The sequence below is a fragment of the Thunnus albacares genome, chromosome 10 (assembly GCF_914725855.1).
Source record: "Thunnus albacares chromosome 10, fThuAlb1.1, whole genome shotgun sequence".
NCBI lineage: Eukaryota > Metazoa > Chordata > Actinopteri > Scombriformes > Scombridae > Thunnus > Thunnus albacares.
Window position 1 is genome coordinate 11,718,527 of NC_058115.1, and position 22,887 is coordinate 11,741,413.

At 38.8% G+C, this 22,887-nt stretch overlaps 1 protein-coding gene across 2 annotated transcripts in view; it reads right to left on the minus strand.

Annotated features, from left to right (window-relative positions):
* ctnna1 (catenin (cadherin-associated protein), alpha 1) overlaps window positions 1–22,887 on the minus strand; it is an 86,568-nt gene that overhangs the window by 59,106 nt on the left and 4,575 nt on the right. For both annotated transcript variants that reach the window (XM_044362898.1, XM_044362899.1), the window contains exons 4-7: window positions 15,625–15,791; window positions 14,907–15,026; window positions 13,300–13,569; window positions 7,828–8,031 (exon numbers count right to left, since the gene is read on the minus strand). In XM_044362898.1, the coding sequence (XP_044218833.1) occupies window positions 7,828–8,031; window positions 13,300–13,569; window positions 14,907–15,026; window positions 15,625–15,791 (761 nt within the window). The remainder of the gene's footprint in view (window positions 1–7,827; window positions 8,032–13,299; window positions 13,570–14,906; window positions 15,027–15,624; window positions 15,792–22,887) is intronic.

Below are 22,887 nucleotides of genomic sequence, written 5' to 3' on the forward strand. Positions count from 1 at the left end.
AGGGATATTTGGAGGAATTAAGTAATCTCAAGGGTCAAAACAGAGAGCTTTTTAGGATGGAGGGAAAATTGCACTTAAATTATTACTGCATCGTACTGACAACACGTTGTGCCTCAGACTGTACAACAAAAGGGGACGGATTAGTCCAGTCAATAATCAAATATTCATCTGAAGGAATACATATGTATTAACATGTAGAGAGAAAGGCTGTCATACTTGCCAATGAAATCATCTAATAGCAAAAAGTGCACACAAGCTCATAAGAACAGCAAGCATGTTTTTCATGGGTTTAATTCATTCACTGTGAAAAAGGGGCAAGTTAGACTTCAGTCGTAGTATCACAAAATATCCATTTATGAGACCATAGCATTCCTTATCCTGCTTAACTGTTGCAAAAAAAGGGATGCATCTCATCTACCTGCCAGCGAAGCCAATCAAAAAGACTAGAATTCACCAGCTAAAGATCAAGGGCCAAGTCTGGGAGCCGTTGCCTGACGGGCTGTTACTGACAGACCAGTGTTTTATGGAGGCTGTAAATATACGAAAAGCCTTGGGGACACTAAATCTTATCCCTGTTACATTGTGTGGAGTGTAATTTGTTTTAATTATGCATTTAGATGAGATTACAACTAGATAAATTGAACCATTTTCACACTGGTCTCACATTAGGTCTAGCCACTTTCAATCCACTTCCATTTTTTTTCAAAAGTATGGACAAAAAGCCCTACTTTTGGCCATTCCATTACATTGTCTGTTACGTCCCCACCCCCGGACCTACATTATATTCTCACCCTCTGGGTATAATATAATTTCCAATGTTTTATACATCTGTCCCAGCATAAATTAGAGGTCATGTAAAATCTCCACTGGTATCCCCATTAGAGAGTGAACTTGAAACCAATAATCATTTTCATATGACTAATAATAGTAATAGGGAGGCAGGGTAGATGGTCCACTCAACCTAAAATGTGTTTAAAATGAGAGGCATCTATGTAGGCACAGAGGAAAAGGGATAAAGGAAAACTCTGCCACTCACTGTAGATGCCCAAGGCAAAATGACAGTGAGAGTAGGAGAGAGTGAGCAGTCAAGAGAAAACAGGACACAAACGGGAACAATAGACTGCAAAGGTGGAAAAAAAAACGGGAAAGAGTATTCAGCAAGGAGAAAGCAAAGTGTAAGAGAAACGCTTTAGAGCACAGACTGGGAAACTATACCGAGATACACAGAAAAAATTAACTATGGGGACGTGGCAAAGGTCCCTCTCCAGTGGCCAAACATGTCCTTTTCATCCAGGTCCAAATGATAATGTATCACTTCAAGTTGAAGGAATTTAAATGTCAGTAGCTTAATATGTCAAAGCAACCTAGCATCACTCTCTCTCTGTGTAACAAAACCCTGACAGTTGCTGGGAACTAGAGATGCATTATTAATAAAAAGTGGCAGAAACAGTTACACTCGACACGTGCAATGCCAAACTGTCATGACAATATGGAATAATTGAGGTCACACTATGTGGCAGTGCTGGGGCAACATTACCCTCACCCGCCTTTCCCCATCACTGGCTGAGTAGACAAGCTCTAGTCTTGTTAAATGATCATCATTACGCTGTACACAATCTCCTCTCCATGAACAGAGGAAAAAACACTTGGACTTATTCCAGTAACCCAACTACATACTGTGTTCTGTATATTTAAATATGTGCCGTGTTTCTGTCTCAAAGTCAGCCTTCCTTTCCCTTGTAACAGTTAATATATAATAATACATTTGTACCACACTTTACAGTGCTGTTTAACCCAAGGGTTAAAACAATCGATGTGGTGTATGAAAGTTTTAGTGGTTCTCATCATGAAAATGATTCAACAATGTAGAGTAAAATTCTCACCCAGTGATGTTAACTTTAACTTATGTGGAAATTAACTAGAAGCCCTTGACAACTTCACTTTGCAAAGTGAAATGAAGACTTTAGTTTTTTAGTTTCCAAATTCCTGCTTTAACAGCAGCTTTTGGTTGACAGTGCAGTAAATTAGCTGTTGGGAAATGCACTTACACACAACTTGGAGAGTTCAAATTAGAGCTCAACAAATACATGACATCCTAGCTCTGCAAAACAAGCAAATCAAAAGCAGATTCAAAAGTAATTTATTAATAACATAACATAGTTATCTAACCAACGGACAGAGGAGTAGTAACATGTTATCAGGCCAAAAGCGCTTGAACGTTGTCTTTTCATGTCAATAATATGTGTGCAAGAACCTGATCTCTACCATTCAGCCAGTAGATGTATAGCTCTAATACATTTTCTCTCCTTTGATTTGTCCTATTCACTAAGATGCTGTAGCTGTGTGGGCAAGAAACTGTATGAATGTGTTTCTTTTCTGTTCAGTGCAGTGGTATTATGTGATCATAGTATCTTGATATAGACTGAATTCTGCCATGGCAACAAATTTAATTTTATCTTTTCAAAAAAATAAAACTTATATTCAGTTTAATTATCCACACAAAGATGTTGGGATGCCAGAACAAATACTTAAAAATTGTGACATCTGGTCAACCTGCTTCACAGTTACATTCTTCTTAAACACGTAATACTAAGAAATATTCTAATGGGGTGTACTGTGAACTCAAATCATGGTAAACACAAGCTTCTTTCACATATAGTTCCCAGTAAATTACTGGAATAACCTTTAATTTTCACTATTCACACATGCAGCTACATTCAGGAACATTTCCATCTTGCGTCTTTTCGTACATGCCATGGCAACACCGGAATAGATGGAGCAAGGGACAGTCCAATAGATGGCAGTAATGCAACACTTAAGGATGCCAAACTCCATAAAACTCAACAGAAGAAGAAGGCGAAACTCACATAACTCAACTCAAACTTTCAAACTAGGCAGTCCTGATCAAATATGAATCAAGATTCTGTTAACTGCGTTCACTATTTCTTGCCTCAAATGTTTTAAGAAACATATTTTAGTGTACTTTTTATCCATAATATGAGAAAGTTTGTCAAGTCTTGTGATTAGTTTGCTCGCTCCACGTGAAAGCGTCTTTCGTCAGACGGACATAACACTTTACGTGCTTGTCCCTGCAATGTTACTGCTTTCATTCACAACACAGCTTTACCGGCATTTTCACTGAAATGTTACTAGGTCTTGAGGTGGGAAATTGGCGGTACAGAATTCCCTGAATATCCATCCCTGCTGGAAATGTTCCTGAACATTTCAGGGATAGACTGCATGTGTGAAAGGGGCTTTATGTTTCCATAGTGGAATGTCATACAGCATGAATTAGACTACATATCAAAGAATGTCAAAATCACAAACAAAGGCTTCTCCCATAATCATTGTCTGTCACCATTCACAATATAGAAAACCCTATGCAGAAGACTATGTTGTGTGTTCAGTCTTTTAAAACTATACTGGGCACCATTTAGGTCATGCATAACACATGACAGTAGATGGCACTTGGCTAGAGACCAAGCTTTTACATAGCATTGTAGGATACCTCCACTTTATAGGGTATAATATTATAATGCTATATAGCAAACTATATAGTAATATGTGACTTCTTTTGGACAGATCTAAATCTTTCAAACCTTGACATTATTAACTAAAAAGATGGCAAGGCAAGGTTTGCCAACATACTTTTTGTCAGAGTCTGAAAGAGAGGAAGGAAAATGGAGAAGGGGGTAAACACAACTTGTAGCTAGAGGGAATGAAGAAGCAGAAGGGATGAGAGAGAGAAAGAGAATGAGTTAGGAGTTCATCCAACAGCCTCAGCTGCGAGTGTAAACCCATATGCTGTAATGGCAGCATACTGTTTAATGTTTTGCACTGCCCCATCTACAATCAGAATAATATGCTGACAAAACCATGCCCATCGAGCAAAACACAGTGTATTTCCTGGCAAAATCAGTGGTAAGTATGTGCCTGTAGTGTATAATCTTTCCACATAAAAGCTCATAGGTTTTTATTTTCCTGTGAGAATAACATATTTCATCACGTCTACAGCTTTGTCTTAAAGTAACAGCACACATATCCTCATCAAGCCACTGTGAGATGTGTTTAGTCAAGCTTAATCACAGACACAGTCAGGTTACCTGTCACACTGTCTGCCACTGATTTAAGCCACCAGCTTACACCAGCTATCTCACTATGTCAGCCACAGCTCTCAGAGGCTATATTAGACTATTAAATGCACAAGGTGGACAATGACAGATTACACTTCTCATCAGTTTCTTTTATCTAACCAAATGAGTAGCCAAATCCCTGTCATGTCCACTCATCATCACTGTGGTGATCAGATGTCTTCATCTGTGAAGTTCTCAAATCACGCAGGGCTACATGAGTGGCATAGGGGAGTCCAGTGAAGTAGAAAACTTGTTTTGAAGCAAACCAGAGATGCTGCATGAATGGCCTGGACCTTAAAATAAACTGGCAGTGTTCTGGATGAGCAATGAGAGCAAGCCATGGCTGTAATGCCAAAGCATGGACAGGACAGTATTAAGAGAGAATGTCATATAAACTTAGTTGACATTTGACTTATTATTTTGTCTTTCACTGCCCAGTGAAAACACATCTCTTCAAAAAATTGTGACCGAGACATTATCAAATTAAATGTTTTTGTTAACACTCACTTTCCTTCAAAACCTACATAACGGATTTCAGGGACATTGTATGGAGAGTTAGGCAGAGGGCCAAGAAGACAAAGATTAATCTTCAATATAGATAGAGCATCTTTTTGTCTACTCAGAAAGCAGGTAGGCTTCAGACACTGTCTTATTTAATTCTATAGTATAGGTCCTGGACTGGCAGAAATGCAGCAAATGTGCAAGTCAGACAAGAACTATTTCTATTGTGACCTATAGGCCCATAAAATACTGTATTTAGCTGATATTAGGCTACATCTTTGCAGCTTAGGAAGGTTAAGACTGTAGGTAGGCAGATAGTTAGCCATGCATGCTAAAATTAGCAGCCACAATCACACCCTGCTTGTCCAGATACGGATGTGCTAGTTTCAAATTTTCACGCTACAATTATCGTGGGCAAAAACATCACAGTAAACAGTATTATGACAATGATGGTCAATATCTACTATTAGTACTACTGTTATCTGTATACTGCAGCTTTGTTGGACTCTGCATCAGAAATAACACCTACACAGTTTAAACACTGTAAACAAAAGCTGTTTAAGACAGTTGACTGGAAATTACTTTAAATGTAGCTCAGTGTCTCTTCAATTCTACATTCCCATTTATACTTTGAGAATTCATGAATTTTTCCTGATGAAATTAATCGATTGATTTCTGAAGTGCAAGAGCTTTGTTGTAAGTGTTATCTGCTGGGTTTTAACAGTTAAATTCATTTTTAAAAGCAGAGAAATTTGTAAACGCACATAGAACATGACAGTTACACTGGGTTCTTACAGGCCACAAATGCCGACTGCCACTCTACACATTTCACACACACACATCACTACTAACAAACACCAGCAGAGCTGAAGCTGACCAGAGAGGAATAATGGGATGTGTGTGATCTTTATGCGGGAGTTTGTCAGTCAGGTAAAATGCAGCTCTTGCGGTATTGATACCATCAGATTTTTAACCGTAGTTTGTAGTGGGAACGGTATACCGGCCCATCTCCATGACCAGACATCCTTTACAGCTGCAGGTCCACTGCAATACTTCACAAATGAAATGGGCAAACTGTGCAGTTCATGATTTTACCTCTAAAAGCCAGCAAGAACAGCAGAAAACAGCTAAAGTTGAAGCACATAGATAATAAATAAGACATTACCATAACAATGATATTTCTCTGGCCTTCTGGCTCACACTGGAATTCTGCTTTTACTGGGAGGATATTTGAGGGTTGTTTTAACAGAATTGTTTCCAAACAGGGACACAGACAACAAGTGTTCTACTGAAATGATCTCTTGAAATATTCTAAAGTGCAAAAAAATGATGCACTGCCTTTCACAGACCCTGAATATTCAAGTGCCACCTATTTTCCATCCGCTTACTTTTTATAACATCCTAAAAACATCAGATATAATTTCCTTTTTTGTTATATATATATATATATATATATATATATATATATATATATATATATATATATATATATATATATATAGCCTATATATAGTATGTTAAATCATTTACTTTCATTTTGAGTGTGCTGCAGAAAGCATACAAAATTTTTAATAACATAAATGTACTATGGAAACTATAAGACCTATGATACCTACAGTCAGTTGGAAACACTAATCTTTTGATTTATTTGGCTTACTGGTTAAAAAATGAGAACCCTGATTAGTAAGACTGGTCTCAAGTTCATATTTTTCGTGGTAAAAAGGAAAGCATTTTATGTTATTGGACAGTTGCTCAATTACTACTCTCACCCTTGAAATGTGATGTAGATTTAATTGACATAACAGCTCATCCTTTGTTAAACAGATTAGTAAAAGTCAGAGAACAGATCATCAATACGTCCTAGAATCACACTGACTTGCTAATGAAAAGGCTGTATAAAGTATATAGTTTTAGAGAAGTATTCACTGACTTCTCTATACAACAGCAGAGGCAACCATCCTATTTAAGAAGTACCACCATATAGTAGCTTAAAATTCAACCAGTAAGTCCTCAACAAACCCACCAAACTCCCACTTCAGTAAAAAAACAACACAAAATCACTTAGCACAGCTGTCACATAGCCGACCAGTTGTACAGGCAATTAAATAGTGTGCCTCTGTTTCCCTTAAAGGTTTCCCAAGGGAATTTTGGGCTCTTGTTTGAGCCTCCTTAGCAGACCTTCTCCTGCTTTCTTCAGTGTAACAACCCCCATCTCCTTGTCTGGAATTTGCAGAGCCTAACCCCAGCTATGGCTCTAACCTAACAATCTATAGCCTAAAGCATTTGATGGGTAGAGAGAAGCACACACACACACCGCATAATTCTACTGCACAGCAATTTTGGTCCATTAGCTAAAGCAAGAGTATTAGAAAATGATCAGTGTGCACTTATGTTAAAGTATAACTTAAAAAGTAACATTTAATGTTTAAAAGTTATGCTTATATTTCAGTCAAATTCAGACATGCATCCCAAACACAAGCCAAAAAACAAGCCAGGTGGCACAAGTGGGGTTGATTCCAGGATCGTTTTAAAAACAAGGTGTTCAACAGATGTCACCACTTGTAGATTGGGCAAATTTACAGCTTGACATACAGTAAATACATACTTGTCGTCTACACTCTGCTTTATAAATCAGTGACACTTCCTTTTTTTTTTGGCTCATTGCTTTTTGAGCATAGTACAACCAACCGATGACCGAAACCCAGTTTCACTTTGTCAATTTAAAAGGTCAACTACATACACTTGATTAACAAGTAAGAGACACTTTACTACATCCCTATATATTCAATTTATTTGTTGTTCAGTGACAGTGTTGATTGTTGACTTTCATTTGTCCTCAAAGACAACATTAATCCCCCTAAAACAAGTTTTGGAGGGGAATATGTAAAGGTAAGGAAAGTAAGCGTATGTGTGTGCCAATATTTAGTAAGGATGATTTTTTTAGTATATAGGTTCACCATAGAGGTAATGAAGTTGATTTGACGTTAAATAAAAGACCCTGTAAATTCAATTTTTTAAAAACTTTTGCATGTCTGATGTAATACTTTTTACAACCTGCGACTATCCTGATGTCAAACTGTCCAATAAAGGCAAAATGCAAATCCAAAAAAGAACATTGTTGTAGACGGATGTGTAGTAGACAGAGAGTGCTGGTGTGGCAAGAGAACAGAAATAAATAGATAAAGACACTTACATTGCCCATATACTCAGACAACAGGTCCTGAAGAGCCTGGCGCACAGAATTGCATTCGGCCACAATGCGCTCCCTGCGGTCATCACGTGTGCAGGAAGAGTCAGCCATGAGGGCAGCGCCACTGATGATGCTCTCAAGGCGTTCCTCCAGGGAGGGACGGAAGCGCTCCTCACTAAACGCCAGGGGGTCGACAATGATTTGTTTCTGTAAGGAAAGAGTCAGAGGGGAAATTATACAGGGAGGTAAAAAATGCAAAAAGTCATCATGGTACACTGATCTCTCCCTCTCAGATCCAAAAGATAGAAATCTGACAGGAAAGGGGAGGGCTGATTTGAAAGGCTGACAAGTCAGATGGAAACCTAAAGAGAGGAAGGTGCTAAGCTGTCTTTTTGTGTCCATAAGCCAAAAGACAATAACTTGTTGTTGTTTCAGAAGTTGAAAATGTAAAGTCACAGGTCCAGTGTGGGTGATAAAGACATATGAAGGATTTCAATGGTATGAGTATATTTTTCATGAAGCACATAAAGTGGCTAACACAAAGAAAACCAAAGACATTAGGTAATAGAGACCTGCCAAATTCTTCATTTAAACATGTCTTAATAACAATATCAATGTATGTTTACAGTCTTTTCTGTAACAAAGCATGAAGTTGGAAAAATGTTAAAACTGGAGCTTTTCATTTCAAAGCAGTACAAAAAAAAAAAAAAAAACACACACACAGAGCCAAAAGGTTCTAACTTAGATGAACAAAAGCATAAAAACAAGAAATGTTTCTGAATCAAAATTCTGCAGTCAGAAACTTTACCCTTCCAAGATTTCTCTAGTTGTTTTGGAAGTAGTCATTTACATACTCAGTGAAAAAAAACAATTTCTTTGGTTGCTGCTAAAACCATAACTAGCTTTTCTAAATTGGACTCAGATGAGAAGAAGACGATGTTTGTGTTCTTCAGTCGGCCAGCGATGCAATTCCTGTGTCACGAACAGGAAAAGAAAACGGCCTATTCAAAAGCTGAAGTCAGGAACAGTTGATTTTACGAAGAAAAAAAAGTAACCTTTTTAAAAAATTTCCTCTCCATACTTTTTTCTGCTCCTCTGCTCTGCTTATACTGTTTTTACAACATAAATATAACTGCAACAGGCAGAAAAAGACAGAGAAGTTCTATCAAAGGACTTGACGAGGGAACCAACAATAAGTCAAAAAGCAAGCAGTAACATTATTACTGTAATGTAGATCAATATCAGACAGATGAAACCATGAATACTATATGTATGTATGTGTGTATATAATCCATTGGTGAAAGGATTTGATTTTATAGTTTTTGCTAGCTTTCATTTGAGTCACAGAAGTGCTGTAGTAACCCACTCCCCTCTCTTTTATATCTGCAGGATGAGAGAGAACACTTAAATGTCTGATTTCACAGGGGCAAGCCTGCTGAGAGAGGCACTAGTTGACATGCTGGAGAGGCACTGCAGAGGGTTAAGGTATCACCATGACGCTTGTGGCAGCTAAAGAAAGAAAGCCAACTTCCCCTAAGACAAGACGAACTCTGTGCTTCTGCAGATGCCTTATTGCCACAAAAAAATTCAACAATTCAGCTGTTAAGAGTTGTGGTTTATTAGGCAGCCCAGTCTCTATCACAGCCACCTCCAGCCCCCTCCATTCCGTCTCATCTGACCTCCTCTGCTTGCGTGTCATATCACCATGGCAACAGGCACACAAGAGAGACACGGAGGAGGAAACAGAGAGCGAGGGAGAGACACAGAGATTTAAGGGGGGGGGGGGGGGGGGGTTGACTCATTTGCTAATTTTGCCTTGCATTTGAAATTGGGCATCCAAAAGGGCTTGTCTGGAGAAGGCCAGTAAGTTTTTTGACTTTCTGCATAACCATCAGTAAAATAATCACTGAAGCTACAGATATAAGAGACTGCATCTTAGACACCTTACTTTATGTACATTTACCATTTGGCAAACCACCTACTCAAATAGCTTACAACAGTTGAACATAAAAATCCACATCTGGAATCCGTTTGGCCGGAGTGACCAGTCATCAGTCCATTCATAGATAGATAGATTGATAGATAAATGGATGTACTTTATTGATCCCAAATTGGGAAATTCTTACAACCCTAGAAAAAGGAAAATCTAGTGAGTGAATCTAACTGATATCAAGTACACAAAAGGTTCTTTTCCTCTACGCATCAGACAACCATTGCTCTAACAATACAAATTTGTTGAAAGCAGAGTTGGCATGGTTTTATATACTCAGTACTTGGACCACTTTGGAAAGCAATGCTGACTTCTGGTGCTTTAGGAGTAATACCTAAAGTACAACATTTGCTACTTAAAACGCTTAGCTTAAGTAAATTTTTCATTAGCCTTGCTAAGAGCTACTGACTCAGATAGAGAATCTAAAGGTAGGCCAAAGCATTTTTACTAATGGAAACAAGGCAAAGCATTTAAAATATTAACTTTTCCAATCATTTAGGCTACAACACTTAAATATCAGAGGCAAGAATACAATTTGAAAATCCAATATTAATTAATTAATCCTTGTAAGGAAGCTGTTCCAATTTGAGAAGGGCAGATTCTGGTTGATATGGAGCTTGTGCCAACATTCATTCACTGCAAGGCACCACTGTTGATCAGTGCCAAATGGCATCTGTCAACTAACAGTAGATCAAATCTAGTGTATCTTCAGTACTTTATCTATATTTCCCCGCATTCATTCAAACACATGACAAGAGTCAAGTCACCTGAAAGAGCCTCCTGGACTTGAAAGTTAACTTCTGCAGGCCAGAAATCTCAGCACCCGGGGCAGTAACATTTGAGTCATGACTCCTGATCAATAACCCTTGCGAACTTCCTCGGTGTAGTCAGACGAAGCAACCAGAGCAGCACTTTTTGGGGCCAAACAGCTCAGCTTAACTTGCCAAGTCAGTCACACGACTTCAATCCAAGTGAGCATGTGTTTTACAAAAAGCCTTGAAACAAGTTGAATTTGTAGCACAGGCCTGGCAGACTATCATCGGGGAGCATACCAAGCGTCAGCTGATGTCAATGGGTCACAGACTTCAGACAGTCATTGTTTTGCATTGCAAAACACTGTGTGCAGTTCTTCAGGGCTTTCAACAAGGATATGGAGTAACCAGCCAGTGGGAAAAAGTAGCCAGCCAGTGAGGTCCGGGGGCATGAATTAAGTGTTGTGCTACCCCGTATAAAATGATGTTGTGATTTCTCTTAGTGTCTTAAGAACTGCAACAGTGTTTCAGAAAATGCACTCAGGCAATCAAAAAACTCTAAATAAAAATAGTAGTTAGAGAAAGCATAAAAATAAGCTATAACATAAATACAAACTTGCATCCTATGCTCCACCAACTAAAAAACCTGCATACAAAATTAGCAGTTCATCCACTGCTTCTTAAGGTATGGCAATATTGCTTTGCAACAACCACTACTGAGATGCCTGCAAAATGCCATGAGTAATTAAATAGTGCGTCATATGGCTATGGGCATTTAAACCATGAGCATGCAGATTGCATCAATCACGCAAGTAAACAATGTCACTGCAGGAGCCAGGAGCAACACATCAAGTTACACACTGCTACTTGCTGAATGACTAAATATATGATCAACACACAGCAGGAACCGGTGTTTCTACAGAACTCATTGAACAACATTTAGTTTCTCAGTGTGGATCTGCTCGATACTTTGGAGGCTGTCGGAATACGAAGAAATTTACTGTAAACAAAAAGGTGCTATTGACGGAAGTTATTGGCAGTGAAAAAACAAAAAAAAACAAAAAACAGTTTAATTATATTTGCATTTATCACCCCAGGCAGCATTAAGTGATTAACTCAATGTTTTATCCAGCTGTTATCTTGATGTTGTTTCATGTCAATATTTTGATGACAGACATGTCAAATGTTTCATATATCTTCTAGTTTAATATATTTAATTCATATTCAGTAATATTTTTATTGAATAAGCTCTTCAAACTTCAGTCTGAGGTTGAAGATGAATTAAGTTCAACTCTTAAACAGCTACATGAAAAATCAGAAATCCAGGTTTCTAATAATAATAATAGTAATAATAATAATTCATAGATCAATTCATAAATTCAATAATGAGTAAAGTCGATTTGATTTAAAAACATAGTTAACCTGAGTCAGACGTGGATTTTAGGGACACACTGGATGTAGTTTGAGTGAACACTGGATGACAGTGACTTGCAGAATTAGAGGTTTTGAGAATGAATATAGAAAGGACCAGAAGTGTTTTTAGTAGGTTTCCTCCCTGTGCTAAATGACAAAATTAGTTTTAACTTTAATTTTAATTAGTTAATTAGTTTTGTTTGCAACATAAGGACACTGCCTGCTCTCTTTTCTTGCCTGTTCCTCAAATGAAGATATTAAAGTATTATCCAAGTTTGGCATTCTTTTCAAATGAGGTTAACTATGAAATGTACTTCTGCAGTCTTCTTTGGATCTACCAACTAATGGTAGAGAAAAGCAGTAGCTACCAGCAAAGAAAGGTGCTAAATGTAAACTCAGCTTATTGCTAGTTATGACTCCAGCTAGAATTGTGAAAATCTCTTTCATTTGACATAGACACAGAAGAAAAATCAAGGAATGAAGAAGTAGTGACTCAAGAACATATTCAATATACCCCAAAGCCATGTCCCAATTTGTCCACATGGCTCATCCTAATTTCCAACTCGACCCCAAGCCCTTCAAGTTTTGGTCATTTTATGATTCATTTCTTGTAAAATAAAATCCTGACCTAACCATAACCTTTCTGAACAAGCGCTCATCATCTCTGTTGCACAAACAAACAGTTTTCATCATACTCTCTGAATATAGCCTTCCACTAAGTCAGGAAAAATATGGTCTTAAACCTGCAGTGCAGAACTTACTTACTTACTCACTATAACTAATCGTTTGTTACATTCAAGCCCTTGCCAAACGAGTTCACACAATACAGGTTAAGCATATCACTGCCAGTTAAATCTCTCTATATTACAGAGTTTTTAAATCCGGTGTCAGATTTGACATTCCTGCACTGGCCAGACGAGCCAGCTAACTTCCAGTTAGCTCTCTGCTGATTTGAATGATAAAATAATTTAACTGTATGGCTCTTCTAGACTTTCCAAATGTTATCAGACTGAATGGATCAAATTTTGATAGTGAAGTGAGTCATTTCCTGGGAGTTGTGTGACACTCAGAACAATTTAGCCACTGTTTTACAGACAACAGTAGCAACAGAGTAAGCTACTGCAGAGCCTATGATGTAAGCATATGTCGACAGTGTTTTTGTAATTAATCTCACTACCAGAGGGGGAAGTAAAAACAATTCTGAACTCCAGCTTTAAAGTTTATGTTTTAATACTGATCTGGTAGATACCTGGATGTATGGCAGGACACATGAAAAAAAGACAAATGGGGTGTGACTTGTGAAATACTCAACTGACTTACATCAAAATTGTTGAGGGCGTAAGCGAGCTCTCCGCCCCCTCCTGGCTGACTGAGTGCTGAGTCTTCAGTGGCAGTGGCCTGGGCTGCATTGGAGATGCCTGAAACTGCATGCTGCAGCTGCTTGTAGATCAGGTCACGGTTAGCCTTGTAGGCTGCCACGTCAGGGTGCTGCAGGCAGGCACGAGACGCTGTGTACAGCATGGGGATGTTCCTCTGTAGTACCCCGCGAGCAGCAGCCATTTGGTCCTTGTGGTGGACGTCCTTAAGCTCCTAAAAGGATGAGATCAAAAGGAAAGTAGAAAAGGGTACAAAAACATAAAAGGGTTAAACTGGAAGGGGGCGGGGTGGTAATGTACTTTGGATTCAAAAGGGGCCTGTCATGCCCTTATGGAGACACTAAGTGTGACAGAGTTTGTTCTGGATGACCCAGATTTATTTCTGTCCCCTGCGGTAACACAACACAGTCATAATCAGGCCATTATAATATGCCTTTGCAATTTAATGCGTTACTATTCAGACCTCAGCATTATATTGCAATTACATCTTCATAGGAGGGAGGAGAGGAGATAGTGATCGCTGGCATAGATTTATGGCATAAAAAAAAAACTTGCATACACAAAGCAAATGCCTCTCATCCAAATGGAACGCTCCCAGGGCTTTTTTCTACTACTACTTGAGACATGCTGCAAGAAAAACACCGTCTTAAAGCCCCATTACTTCCTGCATTCACTTTGGTTAAACACATTTTGCTAATCATAAAAATATACAAGCAAAGTGCATCACGAATATTGAATGAACTCCAACGGCCTGCAGGAGATCTGGGAAACAAACTTGTGTGCTTTATACACCTACAGTACTCATACCAATCTGTCCCTCTATTTAAGGGGTGTGCAATTGTTGCTACTTAGCTAAGAAATATTGGCAAAAAATAAAATATTCCAACTGTAACCAGCAGAATGTATTATAGTTTTTATAGATTAGAGTTCTTTGCTTTTTTTTTTTTTTTTTTAAACACACTTACACATGACACTTTTATGTCTGTGCATGTGATTACTTCCATCATATGTTAGTTTGATGATAATCTTGACAAATTATAATAAAATGAAAATGTATATCATCTCAAAATAAAAAATACCACGTGTGTGCATCTCCTGCATCTGAACCAAGAACCTATTATGAGGTTGTTTCACCTTGAAAATGCGTCATGAAATGCACATCACTGTTGACTACCACTTACATAACAGTGAAGAAAAACTATGTGCCATTTCTAATCACAAGGAAATGGGTTTGGTCACATTTAGAGTCGAGCCTTAATGTGCTTTTCTTGTATTCCCAGCCCACTTCACTGCAATTGGTAATAAGAAGATTGTTCATGCTTACTGCATCTAATCGTCTAGCTAAAGCATTAAGCATTTCTCTTCTTGTTTACTCCATCCTGTTGTTTTTCTTACCATTTGCTATGTGGGTTAGAGCATGTTTTCTCATGTGTGACAACACCACTAACACCCATTCAGGTTCTTGATATCCTCTCAGCCCAATTAAATCCACCACATTCCACTGCTCCTACAATCTGACCTCATGTCTCTTTTTTGCCAACTGTACATTACCTGCTGTCTCTTGGCAGCCATGATGTTCAGCTTGTCCACCTCTGGTTTCAAGGCCTTATATTGGATCCCCAGTTCCTGCTCTGTTCCTGCATTACGCACTTTCACCAGATTGTCCTCAACCTGAGCAAGGAAGATGGAAAAGGTTAGACAATACTTGAGAAAGAGTTTACTGCAAGTTAGCAAATTAAACAAATTGAATGATTGCAAACCTGTAACTCAACATATCACTCACAACATTTAGGATAGTGTTTCCATTGTTTTGTAATGTCAAGATGTTAACTAGGGCTGCACACATCGTCTTCGAATTAAATTAAGCAAATCAATCAAGCTGTGATTTTCATTATCTGTAGCCTATTTAGTTTGTTTTGATACATTTACATGGAGCTTATGAGCTAAATGCAATTGAAACCACAGAGCTTCCTGGACATCATTAACCAATCATTTAAACTTGCACTACTGGGTAAATCTGATTATTCCAACCTCTGCTTTAATCAAATTACTACCTTTATGTGGCTATCAACAGCATCAGGTTGGTGTATACATGCAAATAGACTATGATGCAATTCCAATGCTCAAAATAAGTAGTCAGACAGTAACTCTGTTGTTGACAAAGTAGATAAAAGTATGGCTTTTTACTGAGTGGAATAATCACATTATCCAACATTATAATTAGGCCTGTTTGTAATGTATAATATGCAGAAAAATGCGTCTGCCTCACCAGTTTAAGCTGCAGTAGAAGTTTGTAGACATCAGACATGTCTGCCAGCACCAACAGATGTGTGACTGCCGACAGGAGGGCTCTGGCAGCACGAACCATATTGCCCCTCTTCACAGATGAGCAGGGGTCTTCTGCAAATTCTCCAGAAGCCTGCCTCATTGACTCACCTGAGAATTAGAGAAAACAAAACATCTGCTGTAAACAGATATGTCTGCAACTGAAAACTGGTTGAAAAACAGACTTTTGCTGTCACAAACAACCAGGGATTAAGTACAAATTTTAGGACTAATAGTGCCAAAATTTATACTTAATTCCTGGTTGTTTGTGAACAGGATGCAGTTTTCTAAGCTTTTGTACTCACAAAAGAGAAAATATCCTGCTATCAAGCTGTTAACATTTTTAGGGCTGCAACTAATGATTGTAGTCATTATTGATCAATCTGCAGATTATTTTCTCAAATGAATCTATGAATTGCTTTGTCTATAAAAATGCCCATTATAGTTTCGTAGAGCTCATGGTTACATCTTCAAATGTCTTGTTTCGTCTGATCAACAGTCAAAAAGTTTACTATCATGTATAATAAAGAAAAGCCTCAAATCCTCAAATTTGAGAAGCTGCAACCAGCATATGTTTGGCATTTTTGCTTAAAAATGGACTTAAACAATTATTTGATAATCAAATTAGTTGCCAATTAAATTTTTATCAACTAATCAATTAATCAATTGTCAATTATTACAGGTCTAAACATTTTAATTACCTGAAATATGTGTCAAAATCTACATAGCATGGTATCATAAAATCACATAAAATAATTGTTTTTCAATGTAATGAACTATTTTCCACTTATCAAACTGTTTGCCTGATTTAATCCGCCGTTTGATCAGTCAAAACTATTCATGCGTTATAGTAGTAGTGACAGTAGTGAAAGTAGTAGCAGTAGTAGTAGTAGTAGTAGTGTACAGTAGCTGACAGCTGATGTCTAAGAGCAGCCACAGTCCACTCAAGGCTACGAGTCAATTGTAGGCTACTGGAAGTCTTCAGTTGAGAGAATGAGGAGGGTGAGGGAGAGAGGCCACACTTTGATGTATTTTCCCTGCCTGGCTAGGGTCAGCATGTGTCACACAGAGTGACAAAGACACACACGGACACACGCACCTCTTCTATGTCCAGTAATAATTTCAGTTTGCACACAGACATGAACATGCAGCCCTCTAAAAAAAAAATAAAAAGAGGTCAAAGCCACAACAACAGGCACACTGTCTAGTTTGTCCAGCACCGTGCTTTGTCCTACATTGGATGGGGCTACACAGTTGACTGGGCACACAATAGATTTTGTAGGCTCACATTATGAACAAGACAGTAGATCTGTGAATAGGTTACGTCAATGGAGGCACGGCCAAATTCAAACTCTAAAACATGCCTTATAACTGCTATGTCTGCATTTGAAATCTAAAGCTGGCTAAAAGACAAGTTCTACTGGTGTGCTGAAGCAAAAACTAAGCAAAGATGACAAGCAGCAACATGAATAATTATCTTACACCAATCAAGCATGCACTGGTAAAAAAAAAAAAAAAAAAACTGAAAACCAGCTTAGCAGTAGTTCATGCTTGTCAGTTGTTACCATCTTGCTAAATACATTTGACAACAATCATGTACTGTACATACAGAGAATCTCTATTCCTTTGGCATCACTGCTTACAAAGTCTTACTGTGATAGACAGTTCACTCAATCTTTCACCCAATGTGTGCCGTTATTGATTCCAATCACAATAACCATAAACAGAGTAAGCAGTGGAGATAATCATGGATGCTTTAAAAAACAATAGCTTATGAGAAGGGATGCCAAAAATGATGTGACATGATATTTCATGAAACAGAAAGGCAACACTGAAAAATGGATAGCAATGCCAACTGAATCTTATAAAATGGCTATGTGAGCAGTGCAGAGTGGGGTTTTCTTTTTTTTCAAAGTCAAAGCATCAGAGTGCTCTCTCGCTCCAAGATAACGAGCAAGCTGTATTTAGATACAAAGTGAAGTGACTTCTTGGCTTGCTTCAACCTCTGGAATGTTTTTCTAGTCTGTGTCGTCTTGTGTGCCACAAGCAGTCGATGGATGACTCACGTTTTCTGTGAGAACAAGAGGCTAAGACAGAAGGATTTTCAGACTTATCAGGAACTGATAAGTTTTGGATAAGTTTGTTTTGGTGGACAAGGTTTGTGTCTAATTTTCTGGTTGAAACTTAAAAGTCTGTTCCACCTCTGACCACACCTCTCGTCAAAACAGTTGTGTGCTTTGTTGCACCTTTTACCACACCCAACAAAGTTTTCACAGGGTACGGTGGTGCATCTGTACATCACTGCACCCAACAGTGATTCTGACAGCTCAACTCAGGGTATCGGCAGACGCCAACTAACAATCCAACACCAGTGCTCTCTTTATCCCAAATTTAAACTCTGTATACCTCATTGTTTTGAAACACAATGAGATCCACTTAACAGTCCCTCCAGGAAATTGTGATTTTGTGATCGCACTAATTAATATAAATTCAAGAAAACTCTGCAATATTTGCGAGAGCTTGTAATTTTGCTTAATTACTGCAACTTTTCCGCATATCATGGCCAAATCAACAATTGTTGCATTTCGTGCAGCGCACATTCAGCAATGATGTCTCCTACTTCACTGTTAAGTCCATTCTCAGTGTTTGTGCACTGCAGGCTTCAAGTTTCCACATCACACTTGTGTAAGTTGCATATTGTACCAGAATTTGCCTTCAAGCTATTTTTGTCGTCACAAATCCTGCTCGTCGGCCCGCCCCTTAAAATTGGACTTTCCACTTTTAGCAGATGAATGTGAAACCAGCCTTCTAGTGTCAAACTCTGTGTATACATCATCCTACACAGTTACACTCAAACATTCAACTGTAGGAACAAGAAGAAAAACATATATTTGAGTGGAAGGGGACTTTTAAATGCACACACACAAAAAAACGTGCTATTGATGATTAGGGACGTTGAGTCTCACGTTTTGCACACATCCAGCAGTCATAATATATTCCAGATCACGTAGAGGAAATTCATCTGTATTTTTAATATGTCTTCTTGGCTTTGCTGCACAGCATGTTTTCCATACATGTGTGCATGCTCGCAATCCATAGACTCTAAAAGAAAAAAAAGCTAGAATAGTGAAAAAAAAAGACTGATCGAGGACATGTCTGATTAGTTATCTCATAAACTACCACTTGCAACCATCCCTAAATTTTACAAAGCAGTAATATGGATCAGTTTTCATTTTATTATTTCAATAACTACACATCAAGTGGGAATATTAGGTATGGTTATAACAAGATTTAGAAGTCCAGTGTTTCCTCTATATTCATTCTGCAGTAGTGCACCATCACTGCAGAATTATGAGTGCTGCTGCTAAAATTTCACATGATCATTAATATCAATGTGCTAATAATGATTTTCACTCGCACACTGTGTGAGCACGATAACACCCTACGTTATCGTGGAATTGTTTTGAGTGATTGACTGGTGCATCAAATCCCTGAATCCTCCCTCTCCTCATTCTCCAAAGGACATCTACGTGAAAGGTACTGTTATAAGAGTAGTGGAGAATAGAGCAGTGCGTACTGTGTGTGCTTAGCGAGTGTGTGGTTGGGTGAGTGGCAGAAAAGTGATGGTAAATGCGAGCGGAGCAGAGGAAAAGGTTAAGTTGTCAGTCTGGCAATAAATGTACAGTACAGGCTACAGTGTGTCAGTTAATAAATGCTGCAGCTTCTCAAGACCAAGAAAAGTCTTGTCTGTTGCTTCCCCAACACCTGGAATAGTGAAGGTAGCAACAATGTGTTAGCCTAACAGACCAGGCTCACTTGACGTGGACTGACCTTTAAGGTGGACCAGCTTTTTTCATTTTAGTGTCAATCTCCACCGCTCTTAAACAGGGAATGGAGAAATGTCTGGCTGCTGAGTTTTGCTCAGTGCACCCACCACCCAAAGCAGTCAAGCTAGGGGACATACTGAAGTCTGTCATAACATATTCTGTATACCCATTAGTGGACATATCAAATTTATTCAATTTTCAGGGGTGAAGTAATTGCAATCATAGTTTTAAAAGCATTTTTATGTTGCAGTTATTAGTAGTGAAGCCTTCAAACAAATCTCTGCCTATTTAAGTGTATCTGTGGCAAAAAGCTGGAGACAGTTTGAAATGCAATCACTAGTCAGTATAAACGTAAGCTAATTTTGCAGTGCTATAGGCTTGACTGCACTGAGAAACTTCACTGTCTGAAAAAATATAGGCATCTGGTCTTAGTAAATGAAACATCAATGACATGCTGTCAATAGACGCCCCTCTGTGGGGTAAATTAACTGACAACTTGTGAGAATCTCTGATAAATGTTGCTTGCTGTGCTAGTATACACCAACCTTTTCTAATGCCAGCATCATGCATGCCGACCAGCACTTACTGTTTATATATGTGCACTTCAACAATTACTTACTGAAACTGTATAGTCACTTACTCAACAATCAGAGGTTTCGGACACACACAGATTTAAGGGTGGGGGAAAGAAAAAAAACACTTTTAACACAACAAGTTACAGCCTTGCACTTCCAAGATCATCAAAAGATGACAAGCTTTTGATGCTTGACTTTCCAGCATCAAAAGTCCTTGAATTGAAATGCTTAGAAACAAAAACACAAAAGACATGGTGACAAGGTGAATATATTTTCATTAAATGTGTCCCTCATAGCCAATGTCACCTGTTGTTATAGTCATGCAGTCTGACACCTTGCCTATATTGACCATGTAGCAAAAGCAGAACGTCAACAGCACGGCAGTAGCTGTTTCATTCCTCTGTCAGCGTTTACGCTAGATCCATTCTGACACAATATTGCTGTGTGGCCAGCTCAGAAAAGTGTTGATATTGTTCACAGCCCAATACAAACTCAATCTAGTTACATGTATAAGCTCAGAAAATTGATTTGAAGCTTAAAGAGATGCTTAGTTACAGTATGTGGCTGGTTTGGACAGCTTCATTGATTCAAATTGAATTGCATCTTGTCAGTCAGACGAACTGAAAAACACAGTTGCAGACTGTGTGTGAAGCGCAGGTGATTGTAGCTTTAACAGCGCTGCATCAGCAACAACGGCCATATCATCAAGTATTGGATACTAAATGTCAATTCAGTTAAAATTGTCAATTACGCTTTTGTTGATCAAAAAAAAAAAAATTTGTTTCATCACCATTCAAGTAAAGAAACTGTATTTCCTATGTGCATTTAGAGAATTCAGTTAAGTCATGTTCGTATATCAAAAAAAAAAAAAAAAAGATAAGCAAAACTTGCACTATTGAATCTGTAGAACTGAGATCTCCCACAGATTCTGACCATTTTACCCCGACAGAGAGCTAAAGTAGTTTGTGCAAATGATCGACAACACAGACCTCAAACACAGTCCGCACCTTCAGGCTGTTATTCCCCTCTGTGAACAAAATCAATAAGGCCATTTTCAGGGGGCAGATAGTGATCAGTGTTCCTTTAATAAACTTCCATCCATCTAAGGCTCACCTGCAGCCCACCAAGTGCATGATGAAATGATTAAAATGTATATCACACAATAAGCCTCCCAAACAGCAGGATAACAAAGACACAGACAGGGAGGGAAGGGCAAGACAGAAAGAACAAGGACACGAGCAGACAGAAATGCCTGAGAAAAAAAAGTCCTTAAATTAAGAAATATCTACTGATTATGAGGGTGCTTATTTTGAATTAAATGTGATTTTAAATATTCAGAAGATATGTTAACAGGGGCAAAACACCCACTAAATTTCAAATCATTTGAGGGGAAAAAACCGCAGGCAAATAACCACTTCAACATGAATTGTCTGCATAGTCATCCTTAATGATCATGTCAGAAATGTTTTCTCCCATTTTTAAACAGCTGGTATGCCACAGCTGGGTAGAAAATGCTTTCTGAATCCAGGGGGTGGGGTGGTGTTACCCTACTCAATGGCTGTATTATCAGTCTAGGCACGCTCCACTGAGCAGCATGGCATAGCTGACAGCCAGGCCTAGGCACCAGCTAACAACAGTCACTGAATTCCAGCCCAGTGACAGCTTACCACATCTACAGTAACATTCCTGGGCACTGAGCACAGCACAGGCTATCTACCAACATGTCATCTACCTCCCGAATACTCAGCAGAGCTCTAACAGGGGACATCTAACTCGCTGGGATCCGGGGAGAAAAAACACAGTTAGACAGACGTCGCATCACAAGGTGATAATAACAGCCACCTTCAGGTCATAGCCCCCTGGTCTCGATGGTCGGTGAGTGTGTCAAAAGACAGTCAGATATCCGGAGCAGAGGAATAAATGAGACTTGCAAGTGTGGTGGTTAGATGATGGAACCTGCTATCACAAGACAAATGGTATTTTCATTGGGTAGTGATTTGATGGTGGATCCCTGTCTCAAAACTTGTGGGAGGCATGAAATTGAATTGGAAATGGTCTGTGTGTGGGTTGAGTCCCACCAGGCAGGTGGATATAGACATTCATATAAATCTGACATCAATAACATCTGCACACTTTTTCTTTTATTTAAATTATAAAGTGTAAACAAGTTGTTGTATAGTGTTTATGTCACGTCTGTCACAATGAGCTGGCACACACTGGGCAATCCAACTGATAACCTTTTATACAGAATGCCAGACAGATATCACCACCACATACCAACATGCTTCATCAATCATCCACAATGACATTACGGATGCCATGGTGAGGTAATTTTCCCACTGGTTAATAAACTCCTGACAACACCAGTGTTACCGGTTACACGGGACATTTTATAAGAAAAGATATACATCAATGACGTTCATCTGTAGAGCGCTTATTTTCATCTTTAACGTTAGATTTTTAGTTAAGATCTTCCCCTTACTTAAGAGTTAGTGACAGCGCACTTCAAGCTGCTGCCAGCAGGTCGTTTTCTGTGTGCAGCCGGGCTGCAGCACAAACAGACGCAAGGACAACCGTCGCTTAGAACCAGAACCAGAGCAACCCATCTGCCATCCACAGAGAGACACACCGAAAGCAGGCTGAGACCAGGGGAGACATGAGAGTAGCTGCTCGCTAACAGCTACGTGTGTTTACAGCAGGGAGCAGGAGAGAGGACAGACGTCTCACTCTGCTACTCTGTGCTGTCACTGTGCTGCAGGCTGTCACGGAGCAGACACTTTCAGTTTATTATTGTAACGTCCATTG